The 27,500-nt window shown below is 48.1% G+C and overlaps 1 protein-coding gene across 4 annotated transcripts in view; it reads left to right on the top strand.

Moving 5' to 3' along the window:
- The window catches only part of LOC109885801 (genetic suppressor element 1), a 103,849-nt gene that overhangs the window by 70,853 nt on the left and 5,496 nt on the right, over window positions 1–27,500 (top strand). For all 4 annotated transcript variants that reach the window (XM_031812457.1, XM_031812466.1, XM_031812481.1 and 1 more), the window contains exons 3-8: window positions 10,408–10,616; window positions 22,948–23,114; window positions 23,321–23,512; window positions 24,344–24,523; window positions 26,360–26,727; window positions 26,907–27,237. In XM_031812457.1, coding sequence (XP_031668317.1) covers window positions 10,408–10,616; window positions 22,948–23,114; window positions 23,321–23,512; window positions 24,344–24,523; window positions 26,360–26,727; window positions 26,907–27,237 — 1,447 coding nt within the window. The remainder of the gene's footprint in view (window positions 1–10,407; window positions 10,617–22,947; window positions 23,115–23,320; window positions 23,513–24,343; window positions 24,524–26,359; window positions 26,728–26,906; window positions 27,238–27,500) is intronic.

Below are 27,500 nucleotides of genomic sequence, written 5' to 3'. Positions count from 1 at the left end.
TAATCCAGACATATCACACACACGTCCAGACATCCTGACCTATCACACTCTCCTCAGGCTGTCTCTGTGGGGTCAGGTGCATAGATTGGAGAGGATAGAGAACTGAAACTGGCCTGAGGTTTAAAGCTACTGCTGCTGTGTTACATACACCACACACATTACTGCATACACCACACACACTATTACATACACCACACACACTACTACATACACCACCCACACTACTACATACACCACCCACACTACTACATACACCACACACACTACTGCATACACCACACACACTATTACATACACCACACACACACTACTACATACACCACACACACTACTGCATACACCACACACACTACTACATACACCACACACACTATTACATACACCACACACACTACTACATACACCACACACACTACTGCATACACCACACACACTACTGCATACACCACACACACTATTACATACACCACACACACTATTACATACACCACACACACTACTACATACACCACACACACTATTACATACACCACACACACTACTGCATACACCACACACACTATTACATACACCACACACACTATTACATACACCACACACACTACTGCATACACCACACACACTATTACATACACCACACACACTACTACATACACCACACACACTACTGCATACACCACACACACTACTACATACACCGCACACACACTACTGCATACACCACACACACTATTACATACACCACACACACTATTACATACACCACACACACTACTACATACATCACACACTACTACATACACCACGCACACTACTACACACACCACACACACTACTACATACACCACAAACACTATTACATACACCACACACACTACTGCATACACCACACACACTACTGCATACACCACACACACTACTACATACACCACACACACTACTGCATACACCACACACACTGTTACATACACCACACACACTATTACATACACCACACACACTACTACATACACACACACACACACGCATACACCACACACACTATTACATACACCACACACACTATTACATACACCACACACACTACTACATACACCACACACACTATTACATACACCACACACACTACTACATACACCACACACACTATTACATACACACACACACTACTACTACAACCACACACACTATACATACACCACACACACTACTACATACACCACACACACTACTACATACACCACACACACTACTACATACACCACATACACTACTACATACGCCACACACACTACTACATACGCCGCACACACTACTACATACACCACACACACGACTGCATACACCCACACACATTACTGCATACGCCACACACACTACTACATACACCACACACACTACTACATACGCCACACACACTAGTACATACGCCACCACACACTACTAAATACACCACACACATGACTACATACACCACACACACTACTGCATACGCCACACACACTACTGCATACGCCACACACACTACTACATACACCACACACACTACTACATACACCACATACACTACTGCATATGCCACACACACTACTACATACACCCACACAACTACTACATACACCACATACACTACTGACCATATGCCACACACCACTATTACATACACCACACACATGACTACTATACACCACACACACTACTGCATACGCCACACACACTACTGCATACGCCACACACACTATTACATACACCACACACACTACTGCACTACACCCACCACACACTATTACATACACCACAACACTATTACATACACCACACACACCACTACATACACCACACACACTATTACATACACCACACACCTACTGCATACACCACACACACTATTACATACACCACACACACTATTACATACACCACACACACTACTGCATACACACACACACTATTACATACACCACACACACTATTACATACACCACACACACTATTACATACACCACACACACTATTACATACACCACACACACTACTACATACACCACACACACTATTACATACACCACACACACTACTACATACACCACACACACTATTTACATACACCACACACACTACTACATACACCACACACACTACTACATACACCACACACACTACTACATACACCACATACACTACTACATTACGCCACACACACTACTACATACGCCGCACACACTACTACATACACCACACACACGACTGGCTACACCACACACATTACTGCATACGCCACACACACTACTACCTACACCACACACACTTACTACATACGCCACACACAACTAGTACATACGCCACACACACTACTACATACACCACACACATGACTACATACACCACACACACTACTGCATACGCCACACACACTACTGCATACGCCACACACACTACTACATACACCACACACACTACTACATACACCACATACACTACTGCATATGCCACACACACTACTACATACACCACACACACTACTACATACACCACATACACTACTGCATATGCCACACACACTATACATACACCACACACATGACTACATACACCACACACACTACTGCATACACCACACACACTATTACATACACCACACACACTATTACATACACCACACACACTACTGCATAACACCACACACACTATTACATACACCACACACACTACTACATACACCACACACACTTACTGCATACACCACACACACTACTACATTACACCGCACACACACTACTGCATACACCACACACACTATTACATACACCACACACACTATTACATACACCACACACACTACTACATACATCACACCCTACTACATACACCACGCACACTACTACACACACCACACACACTACTACATACACCACAAACACTATTACATACACACCACACACACTACTACATACACCACACACACTACTGCATACACCACACACACTACTACATACACCACACACACTACTGCATACACCACACACACTGTTACATACACCACACACACTATTACATACACCACACACACTACTACATACACCACACACACTACTGCATACACCACACACACTATTACATACACCACACACACTATTACATACACCACACACACTACTACATACACCACACACACTATTACATACACCACACACACTACTACATTACACCACACACACTATTACATACACCACACACACTACTACATACACCACACACACTATTACATACACCACACACACTACTACATACACCACATACACTACTACATACGCCACACACACTACTACATACGCCGCACACACTACTACATACACCACACACACGACTGCATACACCACACACATTACTGCATACGTCACACACACTACTACATACACCACACACACTACTACATACGCCACACACACTAGTACATACGCCACACACACTACTACATACACCACACACATGACTACATACACCACACACACTACTGCATACGCCACACACACTACTGCATACGCCACACACACTACTACATACACCACACACACTACTACATACACCACATACACTACTGCATATGCCACACACACTACTACATACACCACACACACTACTACATACACCACATACACTACTGCATATGCCACACACACTATTACATACACCACACACATGACTACATACACCACACACACTACTGCATACGCCACACACATTACTGCATACGCCACACACACTACTACATACACCACACACACTACTACATACACCACATACACTACTGCATATGCCACACACACTACTACATACACCACACACACTACTACATACACCACATACACTACTGCATATGCCACACACACTATTACATACACCACACACACTACTACATACACCACACACACTATTACATACACCACACACACTACTACATACACCACACACACTACTACATACACCACACACACTACTACATACATCACACACACTACTACATACACCACACACACTACTACATACACCACACACACTACTGCATACACCACACATACTATTACATACACCACACACACTACTACATACACCACACACACTACTACATACACCACACACACTACTGCATACACCACACACACTATTACATACACCACACACACTTACATACACCACACACACTACTACATACACCACACACACTACTGCATACACCACACACACTATTACATACACCACACACACTACTACATACACCACACACACTATTACATACACCACCCACACTACTGCATACACCACACACACTATTACATACACCACACACACTAATACATACACCACACACACTACTACATACACCACATACACTACTACATACACCACACACACTACTACATACACCACATACACTACTACATACACCACACACACGACTGCATACACCACACACATTACTGCATACGTCACACACACTGCTACATACACCACACACATTACTGCATACGCCACACACACTACTACATACACCGCACACACTACTACATACACCACACACACTATTACATACACCGCACACACTATAACATATACCACACACACTACTACATACGCCACACACACTACTACATATGCCGCACACACTATTACATACACCGCACACACTACTACATACACCACATACACTACTACATACACCACACACACTACTACATACACCACATACACTACTACATACGCCACACACACTACTACATACGCCGCACACACTACTACATACACCACACACACGACTGCATACACCACACACATTACTGCATACGCCACACACACTACTACATACACCACACACACTACTACATACGCCACACACACTAGTACATACGCCACACACACTACTACATACACCACACACATGACTACACACACCACACACACTACTGCATACGCCACACACTACTGCATACGCCACACACACTACTACATACGCCACACACACTACTACATACACCGCACACACGACTACTACATACGCCACACACACTACTACATACGCTACACACACTACCACATACGCCACACAGTACTACATACACCACACACACTACTACATACACCACACACACTACCACATACACCACATACACTACTGCATATGCCACACACACTACAACATACACCACACACACTACTACATACACCACATACACTACTGCATATGCCACACACACTACTACATACACCACACACACTACTACATACACCACACACACTACTACATACACCACATACACTACTGCATATGCCACACACACTACTACATACACCACACACACTACTACATACCCGTGGGTGTACACAAACACTTAAAAACCTACACACACATCCTCTCTGTCTCTCTCTTTCTCTCTCTATTTCTCTCTCTCTAAATTCAACTTCAATATAAGGGGCTTTATTGGGATGGGAAACATATGTTTACATTGCCAAAGCAAGTGAAATAGATAATAAACAAAAGTGAAATAAACAATTTAAAATGAACAGTATACATTACTCACAAAAGTTCCAAAAGATTAAAGACATTTCAAATGTCATATTATGTCTATATACAGTGCTGTAGCGATGTGCAAATAGTTAAAGTACAAAAGGGAAAATAAATAAACGTAATTATGGGTTGTATTTACAATAGTGTTTCTTCTTCACTGGTTGCCCTTTGCAACAGGTCACAAACACTTTGGTATTTCACCCAATAGATATGGGAGTTTATCAAAATAGGGTTTGTTTTCTGATTCTTTGTGGGTCTGTGTAGTCTGAGGGAAATATGTGTCTCTAATATGGTCATACATTTGGCAGGAGGTTAGGAAGTGCAGCTCAGTTTCCACCTCATTTTGTGGGTAGTGTGCACATAGCCTGTCTTCTCTTGAGCTTTCTCAATAGCACGGCTATGCTCACTGAGTCTGTACATAGTCACATCTTTCCTTAATTTTAGGTCAGTCACAGTGGTCAGGTATTCTGCCACTGTGTACTCTCTGTTTAGGGCCAAATAGCATTCTAGTTTGCTCAGTTTTTTTGTTAATTATTTCCAATGTGTCAAGTAATTGTGTTTTTGTTTTCTCATGATTTGGTTGGGTCTAATTGTGTTTCTGTCCTGGGGCTCTGTGGGGTATGGTTGTGTTTGTGAACAGAGACCCAGGACCAGCATGCTTAGGGGACTCTTCTCCAGGTTCATCTCTCTGTAGGTGATGGCTTTGTTATGGAAGGTTTGGTGTTTGTCACATTTTGTGAATTCTTGGTTGGTGAGCGGACCCCAGATCTCACAACCATAAAGGGCAATGGGTTCTATAACTGATTCAAGTATTTTTCGCCAGATCCTAGTTGGTATGTCAAATCTAATGTTCCTTTGAAGGCCCTACTTGCCTTGTCTCTCAGATCGTTCACAGCTTTGTGGAAGTTACCTGTGGAGCTGATGTTTAGGTCGTGTGCTGTATGGCAACGGTGTCTAGATACAATTGTATTTGTGGTCCTGGCAACTGAACCTTTTTTGCAACACCATTATTTTGTTTTACTGAGATTTACTGTCAGGGCTGAGTTCTGACAGAATCTGTGCAGATCCTCCTCTCTCTCTCTCCTCTCTCTCTCTCCCTCTCTCTCTCTCTCTTTCTCTCTCTCTCACTCCATCTCTTCTCCCTCTCTCTCTCTCTCTCCCTCTCTCTCTCTCTCTCCCCCTCTCTCTCCCCCTCTCTCTCCCCCTCTCCCCCCCCCCCCCCCCCGCCCCCCCCCCCCCCCCCCCCCCTCTCTCTCTCCTCTCTCCCTCTCTCTCTCTCTCTCCTCTCTCTCTCTCTCTCTCTCTCTCATCCATCTCTCTCTCCCTCTCTCTCTCTCTCTCTCTCTCCCTCTCCCTCTCTCTCTCCCTCTCTCTCTGTCATTGTACTGCTGCCATGGTAGAAAGCATAGTCAGGGCTGTGACCCAGTTTGACTGTCTTGGGCAGATGCTTCAGTCAAGCTGTGAGGAGGAGGGAGGGCACACAGAGGAGGAGGAGGAGCCCTCAGGTTACCAGAGAGAGAGAGAGACAGAGAAACAAAGTGAGAGAAGTTGAGTGGAAGAGAGAAAAGGAGCGAGAGAGAAGGAAGAGAAAGAGAGAAAAGGAAGGAAGGAAGGAAGGAAGAGAAAAGAGGCGTGTGTAATAGTTGGAATGTGATCATATGAGATGAGATCTGCAGAGAGAGACACATGTGACCAGACCATTACCTTACTCTGCAGAGTTTCCCCGTAGGGGCTGCAAATGTGCCACAGCTCATTGGGCCAGCTCTTACTCCCTGCTGTGTGTGTGTGTATGTCTGTTCTAGCGGGTGTGTCAGGGCCGTGTGACTCTCACAGGGTTGCTCGTCCTGATCACTGTCACTATCTAATGGCCGCCTGGGGCCATCCATCTGGGCCTGTGTGTACGCTAGGCTAGGATATGCTAACCCAGAACGGTGTGTCTGAGGCCACTGCTGCCCCTTTACTGCGCTACACTTTCAAATGCTAGGCTAGGATACGCTAACCCAGAACTGTGTGTCAGAGCACACTGCCTTCCCTCTACTACGCTACGCTTGGATATGCTAGGCCAGTATACGCTTACCCAGAATTGTGTGTCAGAGCCCACCGTCTCTTCTCTACCACGCTACGCTTGGATATCCTAGGCCAGTATACGCATACCTAGAATGTGTGCCAGAGCCCACTGTCTCCTCTCTACTACGCTACGCTTGGATATGCTAGGCTAGTGTATGCTAACCCAGAATTGTGTGTCAGAGCCCACTGTCTCCTCTCTACTATGCTAGGCAAGGATACGCTAACACAGGCTCTAGACTACAGCTAATATTAGCCTCTCTCCTACTATATAGCTGCTACTGTGTTATTTTAGCCTTGCATTGCAGCTATGCTACGTTAGCTCAGAGTAGAGGTCTTCACGGGTCCAAAAAGTTTGACCCGTTCCGAAATGGACCTAGGGCTTTCCCCAATATGCTTAAATACATGTTTTAAATACAGACCCATTCCGAACAGACCCGAAGGCTACTAGACCCGTTCCTTATAGACCCGAAGGCTACTAGACCCGTTCCTTATACACCCGAAGGCTACTAGACCCGTTCCATATAGACCCGAAGGCTACTAGACCCGTTCCATATAGACCCGAAGGCTACTAGACCCGTTCCATATAGACCCGAAGGCTACTAGACCCGTTCCATATAGACCTGAAGGCTACTAGACCCGTTCCATATAGACCTGAAGGCTACTAGACCCATTCCATATAGACCTGAAGGCTACTAGACCCGTTCCATATAGACCCGAAGGCTACTAGACTAATGGCCATATAGACCTGAGGACTACTAGACCCGTTCCGTAAAGACCCGAAGACTACTAGACCCGTTCCATATAGACCTGAGGACTACTAGACCCATTCCGTAAAGACCCGAAGACTACTAGACCCGTTCCGTATAGACCTGAGGACTACTAGACCCATTCCGTAAAGACCCGAAGACTACTAGACCCGTTCCGTATATACCTGAGGACTACTAGACCCATTCCGTAAAGACCCGAAGACTACTAGACCCGTTCCATATAGACCTGAAGGCTACTAGACCCGTTCCATATAGACCTGAAGGCTACTAGACCCGTTCCATATAGACCTGAAGGCTACTAGACCCGTTCCATATAGACCTGAAGGCTACTAGACCTGTTCCATATAGACCTGAAGACCACTAGACCCGTTCCATATAGACCTGAAGACCACTGGACCCGTTCCATATAGACCTGAAGACTACTAGACCCGTTCCATATAGACCTGAAGGCTACTAGACCCATTCCATATAGACCTGAAGGCTACTAGACCCATTCCATATAGACCTGAAGACTACTAGACCTGTTCCATATAGACCTGAAGACTACTAGACACGTTCCGTATAGACCTGAAGACTACTAGACCCATTCCATATAGACCTGAAGGCTACTAGACCCGTTCCATATAGACCTGAGGACTACTAGACCCGTTCCATATAGACCTGGTCAGATCCATTGAAGCTACTTTATCAACCGGAGCTGATAAGGAGGGAGATGAGGGGTAGAGGTGCCACTCTAGTAGTTGGGGGAGGGGGCTGTACTGAAAGCGAGTGAGCAGAGAGGGAGAGACGAGAGACAGCAACCAATCAAGCCGACTCACGCTATAGTAGACTATGAGCTGCCATAACTAGGTTGTTATCATCAAATATGATTACTTAGTACCTGTCTAGACTGCATCAAACCAGGAGAAGCTAGTGAAGCTAGCTAATGTTAGCTAGCTAGGCTAATTAATTGTACCTTTAATTGAGGCTGCAGTGCATGACCTTCCTCATCCCACAGTTACAACTCCATTCAGAACATTAAGTAGCAGCCTGTCTGTTGGCTCCTGGTTGTTGTAGCCTATCCTTCTGCTTTAACTTTTAACTCCATCTTCCATTGATTAGATACTCCCTAACCTTTACACACACTGAGACTCTATGGCTATAGCCTATTGCCACTTTAATGACTTATGATTGGCCAACAACAAGCTACACACGCCACACTCCCCTCTCGTGAAAAACAAGAGCAGCATAAATGACATATAACAGAGATCTGTTACAATTGTTTCAGTTCAAATGAAATCAAATGTGTTTATAAAGCCCTTTTTACATCAGCAGATGTGGCTCGGGAAAACTCTCTAGAAAGGCAGGAATCTATGAAGAAACCTGGAGAGGAACCAGGGGTGGCCAATCCTCTTCTGGCTGTGGCGGGAGGAGATTCTAAGAGTACATGGCCAGTAAGGCCAGATCATTCTTCAAGATGTTCAAACGTTCATAGTTGACCAGCAGGGTCAAATAATAATCAATTCTGAATTCGGACCCGGATGGGGTCTCAGTTATTTGGGTACAGGTGGATCCGTGAAGACCTCTAGCTCAGAGACTACGCAACTTTTCAGTAGATTCTCTAGCTGAGAACAGCTACTGTGTGGTTCAGCTCTGTCTTGTAACATGTCATGCAGCAAGGCTGTATAGTAATAATGACTGTGTGGTTCAGCTCTGTCTAGTAACATGTCATGTAACAAGGCTGTATAGTAATAATGACTGTGTGGTTCAGCTGTCTAGTAACATGTCATGTAACAAGGCTGTATAGTAATAATGACTGTGTGGTTCAGCTCTGTCTAGTAACATGTCATGTAACAAGGCTGTATAGTAATAATGACTGTGTGGTTCAGCTGTCTAGTAACATGTCATGTAACAAGGCTGTATAGTAATAATGACTGTGTGGTTCAGCTGTCTAGTAACATGTCATGTAACAAGGCTGTATAGTAATAATGCTACTGTAATAATGTCATGTCCTCTCTTCTCTCTTCATAGCTGGCTCGTCCATCAGTAGTGAGTCGTCTCCGGTCTCGTCCCCAGCCACCAACCACAGTTCTCCGGTGAGCACACCCAAGAGAGGCCCCCTGGGCCCAGGGCCTGTCCTGGTGCCACCTGGGGGCCACAGTGTGCCAAGCACCCCGCCCGTCGTCACCATTGCCCCCACCAAGACCAGCAACGGCCTCTGGAGGAGCGAGGCACGCCAGGTAAGACTAGACACAAACAGAGACAGACAATCACACACAGAGACAGACAAACATACACAGAGACAGACAAACATACACAGAGACAGACAAACATACACAGAGACAGACAAACATACACAGAGACAGACAAACATACACAGAGACAGACAAACATACACAGAGACAGACAAACATACACAGAGACAGACAAACATACACAGAGACAGACAAACATACACAGAGACAGACAAACATACACAGAGACAGACAAACATACACAGAGACAGACAAACATACACAGAGACAGACAAACATACACAGAGACAGACAAACATACACAGAGACAGACAAACATACACAGAGACAGACACACACACTGTATGTACTTGCTCTGGCTGTCTCCCCTCCTCTCTCTGTCATCTTTCTCTTTTCACATCTTGATGCCTGTTGCATCTTTTGTGTTTTTCAACCACTCTATATTTTCATCCATCTTTCAGCCCAGTCAAAGCAATGTTTCAACCTCTGTCCCTGGAGAGAGATCTAGTACAAAGAGGCTGCCTGCACACACACACACACACACACACACACACACACACACACACACACACACAAGCTCTCGAGGGATTAGCGGACTTCTAGGCTGGCCTGTAACCCATGGCGTGGCAGAATGTATGTGACATATGTACATGTGACATAGCTGGCGGTTCTGCGAATGCCTCCTCCCCCCTCCTCTCACCCCCCCTTCACCCTCCTCCCTCTCTTCTCACCCTCCTCTCTCTGTGTGTTAAACAATGCCAGCTGCCACCAGGCCACCGAGGTGACAATCTTAACGGCAGCCAACATCTGTGCCCCCTCAAGCCCCCCCCCGCCGGTCCTATTTTATAAACACCGACCCCAGACCTATCCTCAGCCCTAGCTTTATAACCACAGCTCCAGCCTCATTCTAACCCCCAGTCCCAGCCCAGTCCAAGCCTTGTTCTAACCCCCAGTCCCATGCCAGTCCAAGCCTTGTTCTAACCCCCAGTCCCATGCCAGTCCAAGCCTTGTTCTAACCCTCAGTCCCATGCCAGTCCAAGCCTTGTTCTAACCCTCAGTCCCATGCCAGTCCAAGCCTTGTTCTAACCCACAGTCCCATGCCAGTCCAAGCCTTGTTCTAACCCCCAGTCCCATGCCAGTCCAAGCCTTGTTCTAACCCCCAGTCCCATGCCAGTCCAAGCCTTGTTCTAACCCTCAGTCCCATGCCAGTCCAAGCCTTGTTCTAACCCCCAGTCCCATGCCAGTCCAAGCCTTGTTCTAACCCCCAGTCCCATGCCAGTCCAAGCCTTGTTCTAACCCCCAGTCCCATGCCAGTCCAAGCCTTGTTCTAACCCCCAGTCCCAGCCCAGTCCAAGCCTTGTTCTAACCCCCAGTCCCAGCCCAGTCCAAGCCTTGTTCTAAACCCCATGTCCTAGCCCAGTCCAAGCCTTGTTCTAAACCCCATGTCCTAGCCCAGTCCCAAGCCTTGCCTCCCACCCCTCCAACCCCTCAGGGCCTCAGCAGTCAAGTGTGTCCCCTGCCCATCTGCCCCCCTTCCCCTCATGCTGAATGACCCAGTGTGTGTGTATGTGTGTGTGTAGCTGCTAGCTTTGATAAGGAGTGGATTATGGATTATGGCTTCCCTCTAAACCCTCTTACCGCAGCTCTGGGTCTAATGGTGGAGGGCAGAGGAGCAGCACAGCACTCCTCAACACTCCCTATGCAACACTCCTCAACACTCCCTATGTAACACTCCTCAACACTCCCTATGTAACACTCCTCAACACTCCCTATGCAACACTCCTCAACACTCCTAAAACACTCCCTATGCAACACTCCTCAACACTCCCTATGCAACACTCCTAAAACACTCCCTATGCAACACTCCTCAACACTCCCTATGCAACACTCCTCAACACTCCTCAACACTCCCTATGCAACACTCCTAAAACACTCCCTATGCAACACTCCTCAACACTCCCTATGCAACACTCCTCAACACTCCCTATGCAACACTCCCTATGCAACACTCCCTATGCAACACTCCTCCACACTCCCTATGCAACACTCCTCCACACTCCCTATGCAACACTCCTCAACACTCCCTATGCAACACTCCCTATGCAACACTCCCTATGCAACACTCCTCCACACTCCCTATGCAACACTCCTCCACACTCCCTATGCAACACTCCTCCACACTCCCTATGCAACACTCCTCCACACTCCCTATGCAACACTCCTCCACACTCCCTATGCAACACTCCTCAACACTCCCTATGCAACACTCCCTATGCAACACTCCCTATGCAACACTCCTCCACACTCCCTATGCAACACTCCTCCACACTCCCTATGCAACACTCCTCAACACTCCCTATGCAACACTCCTCAACACTCCCTATGCAACACTTCTCAACACTCCTCAACACTTCTCAACACTCCTCAACACTTCTCAACACTCCCTATGCCACACTCCTCAACACTTCACAACACTCCACAACACTTCTCAACACTCCCTATACAACATTCCTCAACACTTCTCAACACTCCCTATGCAACACTCCTCCACACTCCCTATGCAACACTCCGCAACACTCCTCAACACTCCCTATGCAACACTTCTCAACACTCCTCAACACTTCTCAACACTCCCTATGCGACACTCCTCAACACTTCACAACACTCCACAACACTTCTCAACACTCCCTATACAACACTCCTCAACACTTCTCAACACTCCCTATGCAACACTCCTTAACATTCCTCAACACTTCTAAACACTCCGCAGCAACACTCTCACAACACTCTACAGATGTTGAATGTCTCCCTGGAGACTGAGGAAGTGAGAAGGATGGAGGAGAGAGAGGGAGGGGTGATGGGGTTCAGAGATGGGGGTCAGCTCGCCCCTCTGTGTGGTAGCGTCCCAGCCAATTGTCCCCATGCCATCTCGGTCCTATGATCTTGCCCCCTCCCACCCCGCCCATGTGCCCCTTCACCTCAAGCATAGCGCATTAGCCAGAGGGTTAGCCAGAGCCCCTATGGGTGGGAGGGGAGGGGAGGGATAAGTGATGTCATCCTGTCACAACCCTGTCATCACCTTCCTTGCCTTAGAGGAAAGAGAGAGGGGTGAGCAGAGAGAGAGAGAAAGGGATAGTGATAGGCAGAGAGGGGCACAGACCTTCTGCTCCCACACACACTGACACACACACTCATATACATTTTCTCCTTCACAGAGTCACATTCACCCTGTTAATCTTTGGGGTGAAGTGGCTCCAGCTAGCTCTTGAGATGCACTCTGTTCCAGTGTATGTGTGTGTTTGCAGGGTCATTCTGGGAGAGAGAAGGTTGTGTTGGGGGGTTTCCGGTGCCTCTGACAGCTTGAGGCCACCCAGCTGAAGGAGGGGGGCGAGCGGAAGTCTAGTGGGTGAGAACGTGGGCGGGGGTAAGAGGGGTGAGACAGGAGGGGGGGGCTAGCATCAGACTGTCTCCCCTGTTTACTCTATACCGCTCAACACATGAAACTCTGCCGTCACACAGACCCACAATGCGCAGGGTCAAGCACACACTCTCGCTCTCTCACTCACTCACACTTTCTCTCTCTCAAAAAACGTCCCTCAGTATTGCAGACAAAGGAAGCTCTGTCGGCCCTCTGTTTTTATCCCTAATCACCAGCGAGGGGGGGGGGGACTCACTCAAGCCAACATTTTAGTAAGATTTGAACATCCCTAACACCCACAGCTCTGCCCCTGCCCCCGCCTCTCCTCTTCCCCTTCTCCACGTATTCTCTCTTAGTGCTGTCTATTCAATTAGTTCCTAGCCCGGGCTGTGCTGTGCTGTGAACTGACCTCAGGCCCCCAGCTTGCATAAGTCTGCAGAAATGAGGGCCGAGGTTAGAGACACACAGAGAGAGTCAGGAGGGCTAGAACCACTCAGACACTAGCAGGGCCTGGATTAGAGGCCTGGGTTAGAGGTCTGGGTTAGAGATTTGGGTTATGGTTGATGATATTACTAGTTTATGTAGCGTGTCCTGCATTGCATATAATCGATGTGGTGCCTGTTAATTTCTCATTGAATCACAGCCTACTTCGACAAACGGGTGATGATTTAACAAGCACTGTCGTTGCACCAATGTACCTAACCATAAACATCAATGCCTTTCTTTAAAATCAATACACAAGTATATATTTTTTAAATGCTTATTTAGTTCATATTGCCTGCTAACATGAATTTCTTATAATTAGGGAAATTGGGTCACTTCTCTTGCGTTCTGTGAAGGCCGTTCATTGAAAATAAGAATGTGTTCTTAACTGACTTGCCTAGATAAATAACGTTGTCACGTTCTGACCTTAGTTCTTTTGTTATGTCTTTGTTTTAGTATGGTCAGGGCGTGAGTTGGGTGGGTTGTCTATGTTAGTTTTTCTATGATTTGCTATTTCTGTGTTTGGCCTGGTATGGTTCTCAATCAGAGGCAGCTGTCAATCGTTGTCCCTGATTGAGAACCATATTTAGGTAGCCTGGTTTCTATTGTGTTTTGTGGATGATTATTTTCTGTTTTCTGTTGTGTGTCTGCACCAGCCACGACTGTTTTCGGTCGTTTCTCTTCGTTATTTTGTTATTTCCATGTTCATCCTAATAAATATGGACACATACCACGCTGCACCTTGGTCCTCCTCTTCTCCTTCATACGACGACCGTGACAAAAGTTGTAAAAAAATAAATTAAAAAATCTGCCAAATCAGTGTCCAAAAATACCGATTTCCGATTGTTATGAAAACTTGAAATCGGCCCTAAATAATCTGCATCAGTGTGTGTCACGATCATTGGTTGAATTAATGGACCAAGACGCAGCATGCTAGAGTTCCACATGATTATTTGATGAAAGTCACAGAAAACAATAAAGCGCCAAAAGGAAACGTGAAGCCAATGTAGTGCTGCTCACAGGCAACTAGACATAGACAAGATCCCACAATAACCCAGTGGGAAAAGGTTGCCTAAATATGATACCCAATCAGAGACAACGATAGACAGCTGCCTCTGATTGGGAACCATACCATGCCAACATAGATATATAATAACCTAGATAACCCACCCTATTCACACCCCGACCTAACCAAAATAGAGAATAAAAAGGATCTCTAAGGTCAGGGCGTGACAGTGTGTGATGATCTGTGTGAGTGTGTGTGATGTTTCCTTTTTGTGCTGCTGTGTTTTTGCATCCCTGTGTGTTTGTGTGTGTGTGTATTATCCTTGGTGTGTGTGTGTGTGTGTTGCCTCTCAGTGTGTGTTAGGCGGGTTGATTAGTGCCTCCCTGGCTTAGATATGAGACTTGGGCAGAGTGAGAGGGGAGGCGAGGGCAGGGTGAGAGGGGAGGTGAGGGCAGGGTGAGAGGGGAGGCGAGGGCAGGGTGAGAGGGGAGGTGAGGGCAGGGTGAGAGTGGAGGTGAGGGCAGGGTGAGAGGGGAGGCGAGGGTGAGAAGGGAGGAGAGGGTGAGAGGGGAGGGTGAGATGGGAGGCGAGGTCAGGGTGAGAGGGGAGGGGAGGCGAGGGTGAGAGGGGAGGGGAGGGTGAGAGGGGAGGCGAGGGGAGGGTGAGAGGGGAGGGGAGGGTGAGAGGAGAGGGGAGTGTGAGAGCAGGGTGAGAGGGGAGGGGAGGGTGAGAGGGGAGGGTGAGAGCGGAGGCGAGGGGAGGGTGAGAGGGGAGGCGAGGGGAGGGGAGATGAGAGGGGAGGGGAGGGTGTGCTGCGTTGGTATTTTGCTTCAATGACTGCAGGAGTCTGTTCCCACTGCTGCCTGTATAATTGCTTTTTAATTGCCAATTTAGATTCATGGCTCCATCAGAAAGGCGTAAATGAGCGCCCTCCCATACGCGGGGTCTCCCACCCCTCACCAGGGGGCTGCCAGGGCCCAGGCTTACACAGAGGGGGCAGCCTGGGTGTGAAGGTGTGTGTGCCTGTGTGTGTGTGTTCCACTGTGTTTGTGTGGCTAAATCAAAGTATCCGTATCAGATTGTTTTTGTGTTGCTCAGTGTGAGTCTGAGAAATAAGGGTCACATTTTTGGGGCGAAGCCTCCAGCAGGGCTAAAGGTCAGGGAAAGATGGTGTGTGTGGGGGGGGGTGGGTCATCCTGTCAGCCCAGCACACAAACAGCAAGAGCAGAGTTCTCCATCATCATTAGAGAGGCCCCTTAGTGACACACATACACACAGCCCAGTAGCAGCAGGCGCCATGCACTGAGTCTTTTGTCTCTCAGCCTGTGTTTGTCAGACAGTCTCTATTCATCTCTGTTCTGCCTCCTGTCTGCCAGTAAAGTCATCCCAACAGCTCCTCAATAGTCTGTGTGTTGTACTGGCTGATTGCTTCTGTTCTAGTGTAGGATGGTTTAGCAGGCTCTGATAACTGGTGTTGTTTCTCATATAGAGAGTAGGAGAGAGAGAGACGAGAGAGAGAGGAGAGAGAGAGGAGAGAGAGAGACAGAGAGAGGGGAGAGAGAGAGAGAGGAGAGGAGAGAGAAATGGGTTGAGGCGGAGGTCAATAGAGAGAGAGGAGTAGAGAGAGGTCTGTGCCTCAAAGGGGGTCAGTGCTCTATGCTCTAACCCTGCTCCTGTTGACTCCTGTGGACTCATGTGGACTCTGCATCCCGGTTTATGGGGAGGGGTGGGGGGGGGGTGAATGTTCTGCTCCACTGAGAGCAGAACACTCAGACAAAAGACACAGGATGCACAGTCAACCTTCCTCTCAAGACACACACACACACACACGCAGGTTGTAGACAGGCGCTACGGGAACCTGTTTTATTTTTATTTGCTTTGGCCCAAGATGCATCTGCTAGCCTCTGAGACTCAACTGAGTCTGTGCGTGTGTGTGGGTACATCTGTGAGTGTGTATTTGTGTGTGTAAACAACCTTTGGAGGAGAGATCACCCAGTCAATGGCAATAGTGTAACTTGGCCACCAGAGGGCATGTTATATTCTATTTCATATATTGTTTCTTTCTTTGTTTTAGATACAGTATAACAGCCATTGTACTATAATATAGAGGAATCATATACACTGTTGCTACTGCTTGTTATCGATCCTGTTGCCTAGTAACTTTACCCCTACCTATATGTACATATCTACCTAAATTACCCCGTACCCCTGCACATCGGCTTGGTACTGATACCCTGTGTATATAGCTAAGTTATCCTTACTCATTGTGTATTTATTCCTTGTGTTATTATCTGTCAATTTTTTTTATAAATTTTTCTCTGCGCTGTTGGGAATGGCCCATAAGTAAGCCTTTCACTGTTCGTTTACACCTGTTGTTTACCAAGCATGTGACAAATAAAATGTGATCTGATTCATTAGAAAATGATTTGGTGTTAATCTGTCTTTGAAATTGGTCATCAGTTGAAGTCACTGCATTTTCGTTTTAGGAACAGAACTGATTGTGATAACTGAATGTAACTGTGAATCAAATAATCATTTTGAAAGGACACATTTTAAAATACCATTTTCAACATGGCTGCCTGTTATCAACACTAATCAGGCTCATGTTAAAAACTATGAAAATACATTCTTCCCGACACTCTGTGGGGTCATGATTGAATCCAGATGCATCAGAACAGCCGGATGAGAGGCAGATAAAAGACACAAATCCTCTTTTCCTGGTGGCTCTCTAACAGATGTTGTTTAAAAATAGACGCTGCCATTTCATGGTGGTGACTAGCGAGGAGACAGACAGACAGGCAGGCACTGCGACACCAACGTAGCGTAGCCTCTCTCCTTGATTTACAGGGATTTTTGGGGCTAGGCGTGGCTAGCTCTGTTCTCTCTGTGCTAATACGTAATATGGCGCTCAGTGGGACAGGGGGAGAGATGGGCACTGTGTGGTGTGTGGGTGCGTGCGTGTGTGTGTGTGTGTGTCAGCAAGTGAGGGCGAGATGGGCTAAATGTCAGCAGCCTGCTAATAGGCAGGTCTGTACTGTCTCCAGACAGCCACCGTTTACCGTTCCATGGACAGAGATGAAGGGGGAGAGGGAGGGAGGAGGAGGCAGAGGAAGAGAGAGGGTTGAAGAAGGGGGGTGAAGGGAGAGCGGGAGGGAGGAGGAGGCAGAGGAAGAGAGAGGGTTGAAGATGGAGGGTGGATGAGGATGAGGGAGAGCGGGAGGGAGGAGGAGGCAGAGGAAGAGAGAGAGTTGAAGAAGGAGGGTGGATGAGGATGGAGGGAGAGCGGGAGGGAGGAGGAGGCAGAGGAAGAGAGAGGGTTGAAGAAGGGGGGTGGAGGAGGATGGAGGGAGAGCAGGAGGGAGGAGGAGGCAGAGGAAGAGAGAGGATTGAAGAAGGGGGTGAAGGGAGAGCGGGAGGGAGGAGGAGGCAGAGGAAGAGAGAGGGTTGAAGAAGGAGGGTAGATGAGGATGGAGGGAGAGCGGGAGGGAGGAGGAGGCAGAGGAAGAGAGAGGGTTGAAGAAGGAGGGTGGATGAGGATGGAAGGGGAGTGGGAGGGAGGAGGAGGCAGGGGAAGAGAGAGGGTTGAAGAAGGGGGGTGGAGGAGGATGGAGGGGGGGGAGGAGGAGGCAGAGGAAGATAGAGGGTTGAAGAAGGAGGGTGGATGAGGATGGAGGGGGAGTGGGAGGGAGGAGGAGGCAGGGGAAGAGAGGGTTGAAGAAGGAGGGTGGATGAGGATGGAGGGGGAGTGGGAGGGAGGAGGAGGCAGGGGAAGAGAGAGGGTGGATGAAGATGGAGGGGGAGCGGGTGGGAGGGAGGAGGCAGGGGAAGAGAGAGGGTGGAGGAGGATGGAGGAGGAGCGGGCCTCTCTGATTTTGAGTTATTTTGACATATCTGAACCACTTTTCCAGTTGGCTGCTCATCGGGGAGGGAGAGCCCACCTCCCTGACGCTAACACAGCCATTAGGACAGGAGGGGGGACTGGGGAGGCGCGGCATGGCGTGGGGGTTTGGGGCGAGGGACAGGGGCCACTCTGCCTGGCTGCTCAGTGAAGCATGTTAAACAACAACGAGGGGCGAACATTAGAGGCATTTAATATGAAATGTTAGTGTGTCAGTGTCACCCCAGGTCATTGGCTGGGAGAGTGGGTAGGGGTAATGGTTTGAAGGGGTGAGCATAATGGGACAGGGGGTAGGGGTAAATGGGATGTATTTTCTCAGTGACAGCAGAAAGAGACACACACACACACACTCACACACATACTGTACACACACACAAACATACTATACACACACAGTGATGTAGAAAAACCCACCGTTATTCCCAGGAATCCAAGGGGTTAATTTAGCAGGGTACCTTCCTACCTCCTCCCCCTGCCATTGTACGTGTTTCAATGGCAACAGTACCCTAGCTCTTACCTCTCCTATTATCTGGTGTGTGGGGAGAGGAGGGTGCAGAAGAGAGGGAATAACCACTCTCATCCCTGGGCATTCTCTACCATCATCCTCTTTCTACCCTCTCTTCCGTTTCTCTCCAAGAGCCCTTGAACCCAGCCACTCATATGATGCTTTTCTCCCTCTCCCTCTCTCCATACCCTGGACTAAATACTGTTCTTCTCCCTCTCTCCATACCCTGGACTAAATACTGTTGTTCTCCCTCTCTCCATGCCTTGGACTAAATACTGTTCTTCTCCCTCATCCTCTCTCCATACCCTGGACTAAATACTGTTCTTCTCCCTCTCTCCATACCCTGGACTAAATACTGTTCTTCTCCCTCTCTCCATACCCTGGACTAAACACTGTTCTTCTCCCTCTCCCTCTCTCCATACCCTGGACTAAATACTGTTCTTCTCCCTCTCCCTCTCTCCATACCCTGGACGAAATACTGTTCTTCTCCCTCAGCCTCTCTCCATGCCCTGCTCTAAATACTGTTATTCTCCCTCTCCCTCTCTCCATACCCTGGACTAAATACTGTTCTTCTCCCTCTCCCTCTCTCCATACCCTGGACTAAATACTGTTCTTCTCCCTCTCTCCATACCCTGGACTAAATACTGTTCTTCTCCCTCTCCCTCTCTCCATACCCTGGACTAAATACTGTTCTTCTCCCTCTCCCTCTCTCCATACCCTGCACTAAATACTGTTCTTCTCCCTCTCCCTCTCTCCATACCCTGGACTAAATACTGTTCCTCTCCCTCTCTCCATACCCTGGACTAAATACTGTTCTGCTCCTCCTCCCTCTCTCCATACCGTGGACTAAATACGATTCTTCTCCCTCTCTCCATACCCTGTACTAAATACTGTTCTTTTCCCTCTCTCCATACCCTGTACTAAATACTGTTCTTCTCCCTCTCTCCATGCCTTGGACTAAATACTGTTCTTCTCCCTCATCCTCTCTCCATACCCTGGACTAAATACTGTTCTTCTCCCTCTCTCCATACCCTGGACTAAATACTGTTCTTCTCCCTCTCTCCATACCCTGGACTAAATACTGTTCTTCTCCCTCTCCCTCTCTCCATACCCTGGACTAAATACTGTTCTTCTCCCTCTCCCTCTCTCCATACCCTGGACTAAATACTGTTCTTCTCCCTCTCTCCATACCCTAGACTAAATACTGTTCTTCTCCCTCTCCCTCTCTCCATACCCTGGACGAAATACTGTTCTTCTCCCTCAGCCTCTCTCCATGCCCTGCTCTAAATACTGTTCTTCTCCCTCAGCCTCTCTCCATACCCTGGACTAAATACTGTTCTTCTCCCTCTCCCTCTCTCCATACCCTGCACTAAATACTGTTCTTCTCCCTCTCCCTCTCTCCATACCCTGGACTAAATACTGTTCTTCTCCCTCTCCCTCTCTCCATACCCTGGACTAAATACTGTTCTTCTCCTCCTCCCTCTCTCCATACCGTGGACTAAATACGATTCTTCTCCCTCTCTCCATACCCTGGACTAAATACTGTTCTTCTCCCTCTCTCCATACCCTGGACTAAATACTGTTCTTCTCCCTCTCCCTCTCTCCATACCCTGGACTAAATACTGTTCTTCTCCCTCATCCTCTCTCCATACCCTGGACTAAATACTGTTCTTCTCCCTCTCCCTCTCTCCATACCCTGGACTAAATACTGTTCTTCTCCCTCTCCCTCTCTCCATACCCTGGACTAAATATTGTTCTTCTCCCTCTCTCCATACCCTGGACTAAATACTGTTCTTCTCCCTCTCTCCATACCCTGGACTAAATACTGTTCTTCTCCCTCTCTCCATACCCTGCACTAAATACTGTTCTTCTCCCTCTCCCTCTCTCCATACCCTGGACTAAATACTGTTCTTCTCCCTCTCCCTCTCTCCATACCCTGGACTAAATACTGTTCTTCTCCCTCTCCCTCTCTCCATACCCTGGACGAAATACTGTTCTTCTCCCTCCGCCTCTCTCCATGCCCTGCTCTAAATACTGTTCTTCTCCCTCAGCCTCTCTCCATACCCTGGACTAAATACTGTTCTTCTCCCTCCCCCTCTCTCCATTCCCTGGATTAAATACTGTAAGTGGATATGTAGGCTGGGACAAACCAAAGCTTCTCTGCAGGTTGCCTTTGTTGGGCTGAAACGGTGTGTGTTTATGTGTCTGTGTTGTGAGATTGGGGAAGTGATCCCAGGCATGCTGCCAGAGAGAGAGAGGGAGAGAGAGAGAGAGAGTGAGGGGAGAGGAAGAGAGAGGGGGAGCAGATGCTGCTGTGGGCTTTGTTTTCACCGCCAGTTGATGTTCTAGCATGGCACATCTCCAGACACACACACTCCTGCTCTGTTGTCAGGATCACAGTCAGTGTGCTGGGTAGAGGAGGCTCAGACTACTGCTTCAGTGTCTCTACCACACCTACATCATATGTCCTGAACAAGACTGTTTCCATCTGTGAAGTAAGAGAACAGTAGCAGCAGTAGAGGATGTGATGCAGTGTAAAGGAGCTCGTGTCTGCTTGGTGCTGAGGAATGTCTGTGACTGTTGATTTACTTCCATTTCACAGTGTCCTCTTCAGAGAGCAGATGACTAGCCTTGCTTAGTATGACGAGAGCGCTCAATTTCTGTCTGTCTGTGTGTGTGTGTTAGTGTGTGTGTGTGTGTGTGTGTGTGTGTGTGTGTGTGTGTGTGTGTGTGTGTGTGTGTGTGTGTGTGTGTGTGTGTGTGTGTGTGTGTGTGTGTGCGTGTGTGCGTGTGTGTGCGTGTGTGTGTGTGAGAATAGGGCCTGGGGGTGGGGGATGTTACCAGAGATGGAGAGAGGGGCCTATTCTTCCCTCCTCTCATCCCCAGGATGTGGTCCATGTGTGTGGACAACCGTGTCGGTCACAGGCCCCCGGGAACAATTACTAAGACTGTGCTTCTCCCTCTCTCCCTCCCCTCTCGCTCTCTCTCTTTTTCTCTTTCTCTCAGACTGACTCGGGCCCTCGTGGGGTCAGTAGGGAGCGTCTGGGAGCAGAGGCGCCCCACCAGCAGGAGAAAGGTGGCCCCTCAGTCCCTGCTCACCTCATAGGAAACCCCTATGCCTTTGGCCTGAGCCCCGGTGCTGTCATGCAGGACGCACGCTTCCAGCCCCTCAAGTCAGTAACACTGCCTGTACAGTACAGCGCTGACAGTACACTCTGTCCTACCCTGTCTTTTATAAGGTGTATTTATAATGATCAAATACAATTAACTAAGTAAATTCCCTCGCTTCCTATTCCCCTCCCTTCCCCTCATCTTCCGTCATTATTTCTATATACTTCCTTCCCTCTCTCCCTTTCCTCCCTTCCTCTCCTCTCACCAGTCTGCCCAGGCAGCTGCCCCATGGAGTGCCCCCTGGTGGTGTACCAGAGGAGTACCTGCGGGGGTTCCGCCCCTACGCCACGGCCGAGGACCTCCGCATGCCTTCTGGACTGCCCCTGGGCCTGGACCCCGCCACCGCCGCCGCCTACTACCATCCCTCCTACCTGCCACATCCCTCCTTCGCCCCCTACAGGTGAGTCAGGACAACACTCGTTGATCTACTGCTAGGTAGCGGTGCTAACAGAACCTTTGGTTTGCCTCTAGTGTTGGATACTGTTTCAGTGGTTTTAAATGACACCAATGCTAAAGCTCCAGTTAGCCTCTAGTCTTTGGTACTCTTTCCGTTTCCAGTGCTTGCTAACACTCAAGGCTAGGGATAAAAACATGCTAGCTAGTGTTTGATGTTGTTGTCAGTGGCTACTACCTCCAGGGATGTTGAAGACAGCCCCAGTTAGCCTCTAGTCTTTTTTTCTGTGGACAGACAGTTTGATGACAAGGGTTAGAATTGATGGAGACAGGTAGTGCTTAGTTAGGATTCGATCCTGTCATTTGCGGGCGTGTGTGTGTGTGTGCGTGCGCGTGTGTGTGGGTTTGATGTGCTGTCTGCTGTAGGCTATGGGACAGGGTGCATGACCGTGCTATGTCAGCAGCACAGCAGGATGAGAGGAGGGCAGAAGTCATCACACACAGCCCAGTAATGGAGTTAATGATGAGATGAGCCATAGAGAGGCAGAGACAGACAGACACAGACATCAGACTGACAACACACACACACACTCTCTCTGTCTCTCCTTTTCTCTCATACTTTCTTTCTCTCTCCTCTCTCTCTCTCTCTCTCTCTCTCTCTCTCTCTCTCTCTCTCTCTCTCTCTCTCTCTTCCTTTCAACTCCCCCCCCCCTCTCTCTCTCTCTCTCTCTCTCTCTCTCTCTCTCTCTCTACCTCTCTCTCCCCCTCTCTCTCTCTCTCTCCCTCCTCTCTCTCTCTCTCCCTCCCCTCTCTCTCTCTCTCTCTCTCTCTCTCTCAGGATGGATGATCCGTTCTGTCTATCAGCTCTGAGGTCACCGTTCTACCAGCTCCAAGGAGGGGGAGGCCTGCCCCCCCTGCACCCCTCTGCTGTCCACATGCACCTGCAGGGGGTCCGCTACCCTGGGGACCTCACACACGCCTCACTGTCCGCTCTGCAGTCTGAGAGACTATCTGAAAGGTACTGTCCTCTTCTACACACACATACATACACATATAGTGTACACACACACAAAATGGGAAATTCTCTCTTCCCTTATGTCTCTCTTTCCTTCTCTCTTCCCTTATGTCTCTCTTTCCTTCTCTCTTCCCTCGTGTCTCTCTTTCCTTCTCTCTTCCCGTATGTCTCTCTTTCCTTCTCTCTTCCCGTATGTCTCTCTTTCCTTCTCTCTTCCCTCGTGTCTCGCTTTCCTTCTCCCTTCCCTTATGTCTCTCTTTCATTCTCTCTTCCCTTATGTCTCTCTCCTTCTCCTTTCCCTTATGTCTCTCTTTCATTCTCTCTTCCCTTATGTCTCTCTCCTTCTCCTTTCCCTTATGTCTCTCTTTCCTTCTCTCTTCCCTTGTGTCTCTCTTTCCTTCTCTCTTCCCTTATGTCTCTCTCTCCTTCTCTCTTCCCTTGTGTCTCTCTTTCCTTCTCTCTTCCCTTATGTCTCTCTTTCCTTCTCTCTTCCCTTATGTCTCTCTCTCCTTCTCTTCCCTTATGTCTCTCTCCTTCTCTCTTCCCTAATGTCTCTCTTTCCTTCTCTCCTCCCTTATGTCTCTCTTCCCTTATGTCTCTCTCTCCTTCTCTTCCCTTATGTCTCTCTTTCCTTCTCTCTTCCTTTGTCTCTTTCCTTCTCTCTTCCCTTATGTTTCTCTTTCCTTCTCTCTTCCCTTATGTCTCTCTTTCCTTCTCTCATGTCTCTCTCTCCTTCTCTTCCCTTATGTCTCTCTTTCCTTCTCTCTTCCTTTGTCTCTTTCCTTCTCTCTTCCCTTATGTCTCTCTTTCCTTCTCTCTTCCCTTATGTCTCTCTTTCCTTCTCTCTTCCCTTATGTCTCTCTTTCCTTCTCTTTTTCCTTATGTCTTTCTTTCCTTCTCTCTTCCCTAATGTCTCTCTTTCCTTCTCTCTTCCCTTATGTCTCTCTCTCCTTCTCTCTTCCCTTATGTCTCTCTTTCCTTCTCTCTTCCCTAATGTCTCTCTTTCCTTCTCTCTTCCCTTATGTCTCTTTCCTTCTCTCTTCCCCCATGTCTCTCTTTCCTTCTCTCTTCCCTTATGTCGCTCTTTCCTTCTCTCTTCCCTTATGTCTCTCTTTCCTTCTCTCTTCCCTTATGTCTCTCTTTCCTTCTCTCTTCCCTCATGTCTCTCTTTCCTTCTCTCTTCCCTTATGTCTCTCTTTCCTTCTCTCTTCCCTTATGTCTCTCTTTCCTTCTCTTTTTCCTTATGTCTCTCTTTCCTTCTCTCTTCCCTAATGTCTCTCTTTCCTTCTCTCTTCCCTTATGTCTCTCTCTCCTTCTCTTCCCTTATGTCTCTCTTTCCTTCTCTCTTCCCTAATGTCTCTCTTCCCTTCTCTCTTCCCTTATGTCTCTTTCCTTCTCTCTTCCCCCATGTCTCTCTTTCCTTCTCTCTTCCCTTATGTCTCTCTTTCCTTCTCTCTACCCTTATGTCTCTCTTTCCTTCTCTCTTCCCTTATGTCTCTCTTTCCTTCTCTTTTTCCTTATGTCTCTCTTTCCTTCTCTCTTCCCTAATGTCTCTCTTTCCTTCTCTCTTCCCTTATGTCTCTCTCTCCTTCTCTTCCCTTATGTCTCTCTTTCCTTCTCTCTTCCCTAATGTCTCTCTTCTCTTCTCTCTTCCCTTATGTCTCTTTCCTTCTCTCTTCCCCCATGTCTCTCTTTCCTTCTCTCTTCCCTTATGTCTCTCTTTCCTCTCTCTTCCCTTATGTCTCTCTTTCCTTCTCTCTTCCCTTATGTCTCTCTTTCCTTCTCTCTTCCCTCATGTCTCTCTTTCCTTCTCTCTTCCCTAATGTCTCTCTTCTACAGGCTCCAGATGGAAGATGAGCTCCGACAGCGAGAGAGGGAGCGCGAGCGTGAACGAGAGCGCGAGAAAGAGAGGGAGCGTGAGGCGGAGCGAGAGAAGGAGCGGGAGAGAGAAAGAGAGAGGGAGCGAGAAAGAGAGAAGGAGCTGGAGCGGGAGAGAGAGCGTGAGCGGGAGAGGGAGCGGGAGAGAGAGAAGGAGCGAGAGAGAGAGAGGGAGATGGAGAGGCAGAAGGAGAGGCAGAAGGAGAGAGTGATGAGAGAGAAGGAGCTACAGTCCAAGGCGATGGAGAGTCACTACCTGGCTGAGCTCCATGCCATGAGAGGACAGGAGGACAGAACCAAGCCTGAGAGACTCACCCCCAACCGGCCAGGTACGACACAACACCACCCCACCGTCCTTCAAACCTCTCAAGCACAGTCCTGCCTAACTTTATATTGTACCACTGAAAATATTTCCATGACCTGTGTCACCTCAATAAAAACAGTTCACATCACACTGATATGGGTCTTCAATAATCAGGATAAAAACACATTTTCCCCCTCTTCTCAGACAAAACCAAAGAGCCCGCCATCCAAGCTCCTAAGCCAATGCCACCAGGCCTCCACTCCTCCCTGAGCCAATCACATCACGGCGTTCCCGGCCTGGTCTCTGCCCATGGCCTCTACCTGGGGCCCGGCGGCGTGGGGGCGGGTCTCACCGCCGCAATGATGCTCCAGCGGACCAATGAGGAAGAGCGCTGGTTGGCGCGGCAACGGATGCTTCGCCAGGAGAAGGAGGATCGTCAGTACCAGGTGTCAGAGTTCAGACAGCAGGTCTTAGAGCAACACCTTGACTTGGGACGACCTGGGGAGGGAGGAGAGCTACGCTCCGACACACACAGGTTAGACACACACAAACGCACACATACACATACACATACATACAAATCAATCAAATTCAATCAATCAAATGTATTTATGAAGCCCTTCTTACATCAGCTGATGAAGCCCTTCTTACATCAGCTGATGTCACAAAGTGCTGTACAGAAACCCAGCCTAAAACCCCAAGCAAAAACCTGCAAGCAATGCAGGTGTAGAAGCACTGTGGCTAGGAAAAACTCTCTAGAAAGGCCAGGACCTAGGAAGAAACCTACAGAGGAACCAG

Source organism: Oncorhynchus kisutch, linkage group LG3, assembly GCF_002021735.2.
Source record: "Oncorhynchus kisutch isolate 150728-3 linkage group LG3, Okis_V2, whole genome shotgun sequence".
NCBI classification, from domain to species: domain Eukaryota; kingdom Metazoa; phylum Chordata; class Actinopteri; order Salmoniformes; family Salmonidae; genus Oncorhynchus; species Oncorhynchus kisutch.
This window is presented reverse-complemented; position numbering and strand designations above follow the sequence as displayed.